Here is a 12,716-nt window from a genome sequence, read left to right as displayed (position 1 = left end):
ATTTGAGTAACTGTTTTGGAGAAAAAGTCAAAATAATCTGATTCAAGCTTCTTAAAATGAAATATTTTATGGTTTCTTTTCTTTTTTATAACAGTAAGCTGAAAATTTTTAGGTTGTGGACAAAACAAGACATTTAAGGAAATCATCTTGGACTCTGGGAAACCCTGATCGACATTTTTGTTAACCATTTTTGGACAATTTTCCAAATAATCCAGAAAGCAATCAACAGCATAATCGATAGTCAAGGTCGTCTTTTTTCCAGCCCTTTTCACTATGACATCACACAGGTTGGCAAACTATGATTGGTCTAGATCGATGTGTTTCAAGTCATAGCAGGAAAAAAATCCAGCATGAACTGGCATACAAACTGCATTTATGTTGCCAGTTTATCACTAAACCAACAGATCAGCTGAGACACTTCAAGACCTGAACTCTGCAAGGCGTCTAAAGGTGTCTTGTGGTTTCAGACAGCAACACTTAGCAGCAGATACTTTAGGTCCTGTAAGTTGGAGCGACCATGGATCAGACTTGCCCCATCACATCCACAAAACGCTGTTTCCTGGGGGATCTGACTGTCCACTCACCACATAAAATATTCCAAAACTTCAGATGCATCGTTGCTAAAACTGTTGCCATCGAGCTCCAACTCTAACCCTCTGGTATTCTCTAATAACCAGCATTAATTACTGAATATGTGACTGGTCATAATGTTTTGTCGATGTCAAAAGTGCTACTCTTTGTGTTTTCCGCTCATAATATTGGCCAGTGTTCAGGCCAGGGAAGTTTTCTCAGCCGATGCCAACACAAGCACTACTGTGGCACCGTGAGTCTTGCTCAGGATAAAAGAGGACAATAAAGACAGCGTTTAGAACCATTGAACAGCGTAATCTTTCTGCTGAGGAACAGAGAAGCGTCTTCCCGGCTGATTTAACCCGTCGCCTGCAGCAGGATTCACTTCACGGCTCTTTCCCTCATTCAGAGCTCAGTCCGGTTCAGACTAATGTAACTGTACCTACCAACAATGAGTCTCTTCTGTAATATGTTGCCTCTGTGCTGGAATCCTTGGCCTCTGTAAATATTTATCATAGTGATCCCATGACTCCGGCAGCAGCACTGCTGAGCAATGAGAGAAGCAGGCTTTTTTTTCGTGGGGGTACGAGGACCAGCTGTGGCCAGTTCTGGGAAAAAGTCTGGTTGGAAATGTGATTCCTGCAGCCCTCGCCCCGAAGGCCCCGGCCCGTAGTGGCCCCGATTAGCCTGGCTGTTTGTTTACATGTGGAAGGGCCAGCCTGAGACACAGCGCTGCCCTGTGAGGGGGGGAGGGACGAGACCCAGCTACTGGAATGCCTCACATCCTCTTTATGGCCTTCTGACTCCTGCAGGGAGGTTTGATTTAGCTGCATCTCACACGCACGTACTTATGTAACAGTAACATGTGTGTCATCCTTATTCATCATGACTGGCATGGGTTGAAATGATTCAGGATTAGCTGTGAATGGAAACAGATTTAAGGAAGCAAAAGATGACATTTGCGTCAAATACCGCCACAGTAATCAACTTATGGTTGCGCTAATAGTTGCTGCAATGGTGAGATCACAAGGCTATATGTGATATTAGTCATTTGTAGTAAGGAACCTGCAAGAGATCATCACCCATCTTGTCAGCTTTAAACATCATATTACTCACTTTGAGCTGACTATTTTGATTAATCAGCAGTAAAAGTTCTGTAGCTCTCAATTTAAAAAAAAAAAAAAAAACATGTATCAAGAATCTTAAATGGATAAAAGCAGCAAAAAGTTGTACAGAAACATGAGAAAAATATCACAGATTGTCAAAAATATCTTAAAAGACACAATAAAGAGTTTATTTACTATGCAATAGGTATGCATTTCCTGACAACTAGCCATTTTGTTTAGTATTTAGATCTGTGAGTGCCTTTTTTTAACTGTTTCGGGCTTTAGTTGTTTTCCACTCTTTTTATTTGATATGAAAAGTAATTTCTGTGTCATTTAAATTTGCTTGATCAAACAAGTTTCTTGTGTTACGTAATACACCAGGGTAAAGATCAGATTTGCATTCAGAGGTAGCAATGTGCAAACTTTTGGTAGCAATTAATGAATGAATGTATAGACACTGTTCACTTTGATGGGTAACACAAGTTAAGAAGACTTTAAGACTCTTACTGCAAAATAAAAACACCAAAAGATTTTTATAAATGTTTTTTTTTTTTTTCATTCTCCTGTTTGACCTTAATGGTTTCAGTGTCATTTCACTATTCCTGTGAATACATTCAGGCATTAGGAAGCCTGTTCTTTTTTTTTCCGGCTTATTGTCACAATAATATGATGTTGCAGCACCTGGGTTACAGTTTTAGTGCAGAACAGCAACAAAAACAACATGTTCTTTCATACTGGTGGGTTCTGATGAGAACAGCTCTGCAAATAAAGATGTTCTGAAGGGTGCTGATGAGGAAGAATTAGGTTTTTTGGCACTTGTGAATTCAATTATTTAAAAGTAGAACCTTGGATACTTCAGACAACATGAACTTTGAATGTGACATCAGGCAAAATGTTATCCAAATGGTGTCCCAACATACGTTTGGACAGTTTCCTGGATTCTGCTGCTACAAACAGTTTACAAGGTCACATTTTTTAAGTGGAAAACAAGAAGATCTCAGAAACATGTTCTGGCCTGGAAAACATTAGCCATGGCTGGAGAAAAGGAATGAGTTACCATGACTTCCAGCAACAGATAGACGATTTAATTGTCCGCTATTTTGACAAAATCAGCATCAGCCGATTACCAGCTCAGTACCGGCTTGTTACCAGAGCAGGGCTCCAGACTGCGACCAAAATGGTGGCATTTGCGAGTTCAAATTTTAGTTGATCGCATTGGTGCAAGTGCATGGTGATCATTAGGCTGTTTCAGTGTTGCTTTAACCTGCACAGGCAGCTGCTGTGTTAACTACAGTGGTGGAAAGCAGTACTTGTGTAACTTTGGTGTACTGCGGTATTTACGCTTAAAAATAAGGTTGTCTCGTGAAAAGTGGAGCGCACCTGCATTTATTGTTTTTTCCGCTCGTAGAAAAGAAAAAAAATAAAATAAAAATCTCAAATCTTTCTGACAGTAGAACACCCTGGTTTACTCTTTTTAAAGCCATTTTTGGTTGCACACCTGTCTGAGTACACTGCAGATACCAACAGCAGTTACCGCAGCCTGCTATATGTGGCATTTAGGGAACATCAATAAATTTTAGTGTCTATTGATAAGAAAATGTTCAGGAAGTCAGATGTTTTGCGTGTGGCCAGGTGGGATGTGCAACCAAATGAGAAAGTTGGTTGCAGTGCTACAAGTGAAAAAGTTTGTCTGGAGCCCTGCGTCGTTAGGTTGGTCTGCGCGGCTAAAAAGCTCTGACCAGCTATTGCAGCTGATGTGTCATTTTTCATGGTGCAACTTTGATAAATCTGGAAACAGCCACAGCAGGACGTGAAAAAATGCCAGAATGTCAGACCTCAATCTGTTCACCAGACTAGCAGGAGATGCTGTTATCTGCTGATAAATGCTGTTGTTAACACCAGTAAAACTGTATTTTGTCATTTATTTATATATATATATATTTTAAAAGTGTTAGTTTTTGGATTGCCTGTAGATATTATATTGTAGACATTTTTTATTGCCCCGCAAATCTACTGTACGTAGGCAGAGATGATGAAGACATTTAAGTTCAACAAATTTGTGTCTCAGTTCTTATTTTATTGTCATAGTTACTTAGAGGTCAAAGAAAATAGCAACAGCAGCATGATATCAGCATTATTTATCAGCTGCTGGTGCTCAGACCACTGACAAACTTACATTGATTGATCATTACAGTCTTTAGTTTGTCCAGAATCACAACCACTTAAGCTGAAAAATTCAGTCAAAAAAGCTGAAGATGCATCATCTGTTCATTCGACCGCAAAACAATGAGTGGTGCATGAACACGTGCTTGTGATTCCTGTACTGATGAGTTTGATTTTACAAGTGTCATCATGAGACGTTACAGCAGAAACATGACATATATCAGTCTGCATCGAGAAATACTTTGGAGCGCCATAAAATCACTGGCAAGACATCTGTAAACAACAGCAAAAGCTCCAAAATAGGATATTTCTGTGTCTGTTATTGTGTTAATACACATTAAACGGTTGCTTATGCAGTGCCAGGGTGCTCGTGCCCTGAGGTACATAATTGTGTTTGAAAACTGACTTATGCATTTAAGGGTGGATTTATTTCTAAGCTTTACTTGTAGTTTATGTATATAGTGTTCCTGTAAGCTGATCTTTCACCTTTTTTTTTTTTAACCACTTCTGACCATGAAGCCTTTTTCCTGTGTTCATTGTGTCAACACACTCTGCTTCTTGTCATTTTGATCTCAAGCATTCTCTACTCCTCGCTCCATTTCCTCTCCCGTTTAAGACGAATTGAGAGAAATGGCTCTTGAAATGGGATTTAAAGCTTTGAGCAGCAAGCACCAGCACTTCAGGTTTGGAATGCGGCTCCGCAACGCCTGCCCCGGCTCGCTTTGCTTTCCAGACGCGTAGGACAAAGAAGAGCGATGTGATGGTCAAGGAGGCTGTGATGAGTTTTGCAGACTCATCGTGTCTGGCCCAGTTCACCTTGGGGGGGGGCTTTAATATATAAGCTGGCTTTAGCTGACTTTGACTGTTGCTCAGGGGGGAATTCAGTGTCGGTTTTGTTGCAGCAGAAAGTAAACAAGTTGTCCTTTCTCTTTCTCGCCCTGCAGGTAGTGTATTTTGGCGACAGCATGAGGTCAGACATGTTTCCCGCCAGCAGCTTTGGAAAGTGGGAGACGGTGATGATAGTGGAGGAAATGGAGGGGGAGGGCGTCCCGAAGAGCGATGCGGCGATGTCCAACGAGGCCCAAGTGGAGCCGCTGGAGAAAAGGGGAAAGTTTGAGGTGAGTTCACCGAGGCAGCTGTTTCCGGTGAGCAGACGTTCCTCACCCTGACCAAACGCCCACCACCAACTGTGTCCTGCCGCCACCACTCACCCTTTGAGTTAGCTGTTGCATGCAGATAGACAGTATTACATCGGGGGTGTGCTTGTGTGAAGCCGTTCTTGGTTTCTTCATATACAATTAATTGATCGGTCAAGAAAAGAGATCCATTTCTTAAAATATAATGTTTCCCGAATGATAGATAGATAACTTTAATGTCATTCAAGCATTAAAAAAACAAAAAAAAACAGTGCGAGAGAACGAAATTTCATTGCATAGTGCTCTCAGCGACAATTTTTTAAAAAGTACAATCATTGGCCATAAAAGTGCTTTCGAGTGCATACAGTAAGAAAGATCTGTAAATATATATATTTATATATATGTGTATGAACAAATAGATAAAGCAATGTTCTACAAAGGCAGCAGTTTTGGGTTCATTTTTTATGTCGTTATTCTTATCCATCTATCATCTACACATCGCTTAATCCTCACTAGGGTCGAGGGGGACTGGAGTCTATCCCAGCTGACTCAGGGTGAAGGCAGGGGACACCCTGGACAGGTCACCAGTCTATCACAGGGCCACACTTAGAGACAGACAACCAAGCACACTCACATTCACACCTACGGACAATTTAGAATCACCAATTAACCTCAACATGTTCTTGGACTGTGTGGGAGGAAGCCGGAGAACCTGGAGAGAACCCATGCTGCACGGGGAGAACATGCAAACTCCACACAGAAAGATTCCAGACATCCTAACCGGGGATCCTCGACCTGCGAGGCGACGGTGCTAAGCTAATACAAAAAAAAACCTTCTACTGAGTCATTGAAACTGTCTATCTTTGACCTTTAGGCATCCATTCCTGGAAGTGTTGATGATTGAAAAACATGTGAAATGGGGCGTGTTGAGACAGAGTTGTAGTACAAACGTGCTGAGAAGCACTTTGTGCAATATGTCAGAGTGTTTCACCTCCTCCAGCATGTAGAAATGAAACAGTAAGGAAATGCTGTGAGTGATGTAATATCAAACGCAGAGCAGATGCGGGTATTAAGCAGCAGGATGTTGTGATCCCGGCAGTTAAAAAGAGAGGAGTCAGCACATCTTTTGGCAAGAAAATCCAGGACTCGGAACGAGACTTCCTCTTTTTCTGAAATGCAGCAGGCTGTGGTACTATACGCCTGATCCCAGATGTAGTGGAGCGATCATATATACTCTAGACACCCTCTGCTCCTACGAGCTGAATATTAGGCATCTGCCAAAACTATGTAACAGTTTTTCCAACATACAGTTATATCCCAGATGTACAGCGCACACCTTGAATACATTAGCGGAATGAAACCCTGCAAAGTTTCTAACAACTGGACAGCTCTGGAATAAAGAACAATTTATTTTTTATTTCTGAGATTCGTTAACATGACAGTGGTTAGAACAACTCTGTGGGAGGTTCCTGGGCATACATTTTGCTGTTACCTCCTTCCCCTTGTGCCATGTGGACATTTACCCTATCACCTCCAAGCTCCCATTAAAGAGCCCAGGATATGCTTTTTGGGTTTGCCCATTCCTTTAGTGTTTTAGAACTATTTTGCACATGTAAAAGGTCTGCAAACTTAAAAAGCCCAAAGTTCACACCAGAGGGAGTTCTTCTCTCCCACTAAAAAACTTCTTTCCTGCTTGAAACGCCTTGTTTGAGGTGCAGGCTTTTCTTCTGTTACTTGTCTATGTCACAGTGTAACACATTTGCATAACGCCTGCCCAGCAGTGACAGAGAATGTACAGTCTGAGCAAAATAATGTGTTTCTCAAACATTAAAAGCCTGTAAAAATATTGTAGCAATAAAACTACAAACCTGTAAATGTGCATATTATGGGCTCTTTAAGTCCAATGTGATCACTAAACTTAAATGTACGTTTTTTAAGATGAGGAAGTAAACATTCCCGACAACGATAAAGATCAGGACAAAGTTGCTAACATGAGCCTACACTCAGGAAAATACTAAACAGTGGATATATGAGTCTTGAATGGGCATCTTTGTGTCAGAGTAATGCTCAGTCCCTACTGTAGGTACTGAGCTAATTAGCCTGTTGTGCTCACGAATGCAGCTCCTATTAAAACGGATCATTCCCTACATTTATGCTTTGGTTTTGGAAAAGAAAATCTGCCACAAACTGTTGAGACTGTTGGTGTACCAGCAAAATGTGTTTTTAGTGTAGTTTGGAGCAGGCGGCCAGCTCACGCTAAAATGTTTACCGCTGTGTTAGAGAGCGAGCTTGATGTCATCTTAAGCAAGGCAAGAAATATGCTGTGTGACTGAACTCAGACTCCTACGCACCTCGACTGCCTGCAAAACAGCTCTGCAGAAAAAGCCTCAGAACGGCACCAGATCCAAATTAGTTTGAGGGAAGAAGTGGAGGAAAAGTGGCATTATCTAATCAGCTTGTCTGAACATTTTTTGTCATGCGGTGATGTAGTTTTCTTTTCTACGGAAGGAAAGCCTCGACCACTGCGTTCATCATTGTTTCCATTGACACAGTGAATCAACAAGGCAGACACAGTGACTATTAAGCTATTTCACCTTTTCCCAACTCATTTTTGGTTCTTATTTATAAAATAGTCTAAAAAATATGGGAGATAATATATTTCTTTCAATATATTAAGGGGAAATAATAGGAATATAAGTAGCAGTAGTCCTACTTGGTCAGAGATATTGCAACTGAAGTGAAATGCTGTGAACTTGTCTGCATTTGATCAATTGTCTGAGTAAGAGTTGCTAGACCTCCAATCTTCTGTAAATTATTGTAAATTATTCAAAGAAATGATTACATTATTATATTACTTGTACTTAGATTTAAAATATGATCTGAGAAAATCTACCAAGAACTGTGGAAATGTGTGGCTGGAAAAGTAAGTAAGTTACGTAAGCAAGTTAAAATGGAAAATCTATAGGAACCCCGCTACATGATGTGAAAGGTATTTTATTTACCCCAAAGCACTGATATCGGGTCTGCTAGTTGAGGCCCGCTGTCTGTCTGCGAATATACTATGTTCAATTTTGGACAATGCTGTCTGTCAGGAATAGTTTCCACCTTAAAAACCTCTTCTAATCGTAGTGATAGCTCAGGCAGCTGCATCACTGTCGGGTAAAACAAACAAAGGATCAGAACTTTCATTACAGATGATGAAAACAACATCCCTGACACAGATGGAACCTTAGTGCTGATGGTAAACTGCCTCTTCCTGTGGCCGACAGTCTTCATCTATTAGAATTATCTCAAATGTTTAATCTGATCTGCTACATTTCCATACACGCCCTCCACGCTGCAGAGCAGATATGTGAAGAATAATCTGAATATTTTGCAAAAAAGGCTGTTTCTCAAAACAGATGAGTGATCAAAGTCTAATCTCCAGCATCTGTGCTCTTCAGCATGTTGCATTTATTATTTCTCCAGTTTTTAGAAATGCCTCTGGCAGTCCTCCTTTCTTCTGGTTTTAGTTTTTCACATATTTTAGTTAGAAATATTTGGAGCGTATCTTCATGATAGCGTTATATCTAACCTTGTTGATTTCTTTATCTTGTGCGTTGTGCAACAGTTCCTGATGACATTAGCTGACATTGTGAAACGCACCAATTTCTCTTTACGGCTCATCAGATTATCACGTCCTTCGTTTTAAAAACCACGTCTTGTTGTCACGACGATCGCAGCTCCTCACCTCTATCAGCGTCTAAAATGCACTGATGCTGTGTGACTGACTGATGAGTAACAGAGCGGGGGATTTCTCAGAAATAGTGATTCATTACAGTGCTGAAAATAACACTCAAAGCCACTCGGGTTAAAGCCAGTTTGAAGTCTCCCTATATTCCCCATGCTCAGGGTGCTTATTCCCACCTCCTTTAATCAGGTCCGCACTTGTCTGAAAATGAATCCTAACGCATGGTTACATAGTTTGGTTTGTGTGTCGACTGTCTCAACAGGAGCAGGGCATGAAGTCGCCCTCCTCGGCGTCCAACCAGTGGGGCTCCTACTTCGTCGACCTACATAAAAGCGGAGGAGGGGACGAGGAGAGCCAGAAACTGACCTGGTGCTGCCACTGCATTCATAAGTACAGCACCATGGCTATCCCTAGTGTCGAGCACATAGCAGGTACGTAGCAGGAGGCAAAGCAGTGACGGATGGAGTTAAAAACCAAAAAACAAGATCTATAGTATGATAATTAGCATCAACTACACTTGATATGTTACCAAAATTGGGTTCTGCACTTTAAAAAAGAAAGGTTAATTGCTAGGTAAAACATTACCTACCAGTGACTTAAATCCAAAACAGAGTCAGCTTTATAATACAAGTGTGATTTTAAAGAAGACACCAGCTCAGCGGTCTTCCAGGCAGAACTTTCCAGAGTTTCGTGGCCCTGACAGAGAAGGTTCAGTCTGCTGGCTCCCCTCGAGTCGACTCTTGGAAAGGATAAGAGGCCACGGCTCGAGGTTCTCAGATGATTTGAATACTCAGATAGACCAAAAAGTTCAACAATTGAATGTATGAGTCAGTTCAAAAGTGAGCACGAAACATTTTTCAAATTTAATGTCTGTCTCATCCTGTGTGTTTTACAGTCTGTTGCACCTTGAAAGGAATCTTGTAAAGTAGTGCAGTTCATGATGCTACATATGTCTAGTTTAATCGCCTTTGCAGTGCTTCTAAGTTGATGAAATATGACTGAACTGGCTTTGTCTTATGCAGTCATAACAGGTCTTCAGGAAGATGAAGGTGTGTCTTTTGCGTATAAATGAAACAAGACACAATGGCAAAAAATAGGACGAGATAAAACTTTACTAATCCAAAAGGGAACTGTGCCAGATATTGCTAAGACGTAACACGAGAAAATACAGTTCTTAGTAGAAAAGTAACAGGATATAAGTAAGATACATGACCAAAAATGACAAATAAGTAGGCTAAAATAAGACGAGTACAGAAAAATAAGAAATAATGATTCTGAGGTAGTAAAGTAGCAAAAACAACTGATATTACACAAATGTGATAATTCAAATGATATTGATATTTGTTTTCAGAATATTGATTAGAAAGAGCATGTAGAGTAAATAATATGGAGCCAAAGTTGACCTTTTTTTTTACCTGCAAAACTAGAATGACTTATAATATGAATTACTTTAAACTGCCAAATATTCAAAATTGTGAGTTACTCCAAACTGTTTAGCTTTTTAAATAATTCCATCTGCTTCAACTTTACTGTTTCTTTTGTTTGTTACTAAGCTGCTCTTAATGAAACTCAACATCTGCTGCAAGTGTTTTATATTTAAAAGTTTACTGGGAAACAGAGGAGATATGCCCTTTGAGTCTCTGAAAGGCTTGTAATGTTGAGTTTTTTTCAGTTTGCATAAACAGCAAACAGCACCAAGAAAACAACTCTCTACAGTTTGATTGGAAAAGCTGCAAAAACAAAATCACAAATACAGGTTTTGCTCGAACTGACCCAGTATTCTTTCAGTCCAGGTAAATAAGAGGCATTCTCTGACATACTCTCCTTTGTTTCGTACGATTGTGGCAAAAAATTTGCACGAACGTTTGATTTTCATCAACCAGATACACATGAAATCTGTGCCAGTGTGCTCCTATAAATGCGTCCATATGGTTCACAGAACATGCATGAGAATCAAACCCATGGTGTTAAAACAGAAGAAAACACTCTAATGTTAAACATCCAGTGGTTAGAAAAATCCTAAAAAAAAAAAAAATCCCCACATCAAACATCTCCGTCTTTCTATTCCAACACAGAAACATTCGCAAGAATCCAAACAGGGACTCAACCAGACACAGATGTGGAGCCAAAGTTAGAGCGAACTCCAACCAAACAACACTGTGCTGCAGAGCAGATCATGGGAAAACGGTGCCAAATTCTAACTAATAATAATGAGCTGAAGGCGGTTTTTACACGGCGATCATTTCAGCTTGAACGTGCCGCAGGTCCCCCAAACCGTTTTCCCCTTTGTGTACCTTTGTTGCAATAAGTTTATCAAGTGTTTCCCTCAACGCAGTGCAGGTGTTTACAGTGGTTGCTAGGAAGTCTTTGTTTTCATGTCTTGGATTTGACAAGAATTCCACAATTGATGTTATTCTGAGATATGTGTGTGTGTGATTTACTCGGTCCAGACGGCATTGTGACTGCACAAAACCCACAACATTGTTTGGTGCTCATGTCAGGCCTTGGTTACGGTGTCTCAGAACTAGTTCTCAAAAAAATCCTGAAATCAGATGTGTTTATTGTCGTTTTGAATGCGGAAATGTCGGCTGTCATAGGGATGGAGGAGACGCGGTTATAATGACACGCATTTTCAGACTTTTTTTTTCCGGGGAGACATTGATGGTGTTGCATTGGGTAACAAAAGCTGAGTAACAAAGACCTAGAATTAGAAATACAATACCAGTCTCCTCTCTTTCCTCCACACAACCAGTCAGAGTGACACTCAGTACAAACAAACTCTATCTGATGATGGACGTGAGTTCGGTGGTAGGTGTCCAGATGCATCCGACACATGATAACCATTTCCACCAACACAAACAAAGCGCTCGTTCTCGTTTGGAGTCGGTTCATCTTAGAAACCACATCATTGCGTTAGTGTTCCAATATGTCTGTTCCAAAACTGTTTTATTGTTAAGGTTTCCTCAATTTTTTTCTGAACCTTTGTGGAGGATGATAGTGCAAGAAGACTGTTTGTCCCTTCCATTGTTTGAACGCCGCTGAGATAACTATTGGCGTCGTTTTTCCTGCTATGTGTTTTTTTAATGTCGCTGGCCGCCATGTATAAATGCTGTTGCAAATGCTCGTCATCGTTCGTAAGCGGTGCTCTTTGAACCAGTGTTTGTAAGCATTTATGAGTACCAACTGCCAATAGCAGGCAATGGGACACAAATAATGGTCCCTACCACTGCTGCTTCAGTGTCACATCTGATATTGAAGCTAAATTTTCTCTTATTTTTGGATTAACAGACTTTTTTTCTTCTTCTTTTTTTTATAACAGTGGTCACAAAGTTTAAATTGGTCTTATCCCACCCCCTGCGCCAGTTCTTGGTTCTAAATTTGCAACATGTTGATGCTACTCTTGAACATTCCTCGCCAAAAACCAGTTCTTTGGTTGTCAAAACTAGTCTGAGATTAGGCACTGATGCCAAACTAGACCTTGTGCTGCCTTGGTGCAAACTATGAGCTGAAAACCAATTTATTTTACATACATAAAAAAAAAAAAAATGGAATCAACATGTACAAATCCCCATAGATCTTACCGATGCTCCATACTATAGGTATTTAGCTACATTTTTATTTGTTTCCATGCTTGTGTCCTGTCGTAAACACAGCCTGCAGTTTAGCTGAAAAGTCTCTGAATTTTAATCACGTGAATTGGTTGGGTTCTTAATTGAGACATTTAGTATAAATAGATTCTTGATTCAGTATCACGATTTTAACTTACATTTGATTAAGCTTCCGGTGATTCTTTCTGTTTTCTCAAAAATCCCTCAAAAATAGTACCATTTTGCAAATTTGTTTTAAAGGCATCATGCCTTTCAAACCCGCTGGTGGGTTTTAGGGTTCACTGGGTTACACAACATGTCATACAAATTAGCTCTCACTTTAATACCCTGTCCTTATGTCTGCTCAGCAGGAGGGAAATTCCCTCTGTCCCACAGGGATTCTGTTTCACAACTGTCACCTTTC

At 40.4% G+C, this 12,716-nt stretch overlaps 1 protein-coding gene across 1 annotated transcript in view; it reads left to right on the top strand.

The window, feature by feature from the left end:
* The window catches only part of nt5dc1 (5'-nucleotidase domain containing 1), a 78,520-nt gene that overhangs the window by 62,599 nt on the left and 3,205 nt on the right, over nucleotides 1-12,716 (top strand). The window contains exons 10-11 of the mRNA XM_008298222.1: nucleotides 4,784-4,957; nucleotides 8,968-9,136. Coding sequence (XP_008296444.1) covers nucleotides 4,784-4,957; nucleotides 8,968-9,136 — 343 coding nt within the window. The remainder of the gene's footprint in view (nucleotides 1-4,783; nucleotides 4,958-8,967; nucleotides 9,137-12,716) is intronic.

The sequence above is a fragment of the Stegastes partitus genome, unplaced genomic scaffold, assembly GCF_000690725.1.
Source record: "Stegastes partitus isolate 25-593 unplaced genomic scaffold, Stegastes_partitus-1.0.2 Scaffold1295, whole genome shotgun sequence".
In the NCBI taxonomy this organism is placed as follows: Eukaryota; Metazoa; Chordata; class Actinopteri; family Pomacentridae; genus Stegastes; species Stegastes partitus.
Note: the sequence above shows the minus strand (reverse complement) of the source record. Positions and strands in the feature narration are given on the sequence as shown.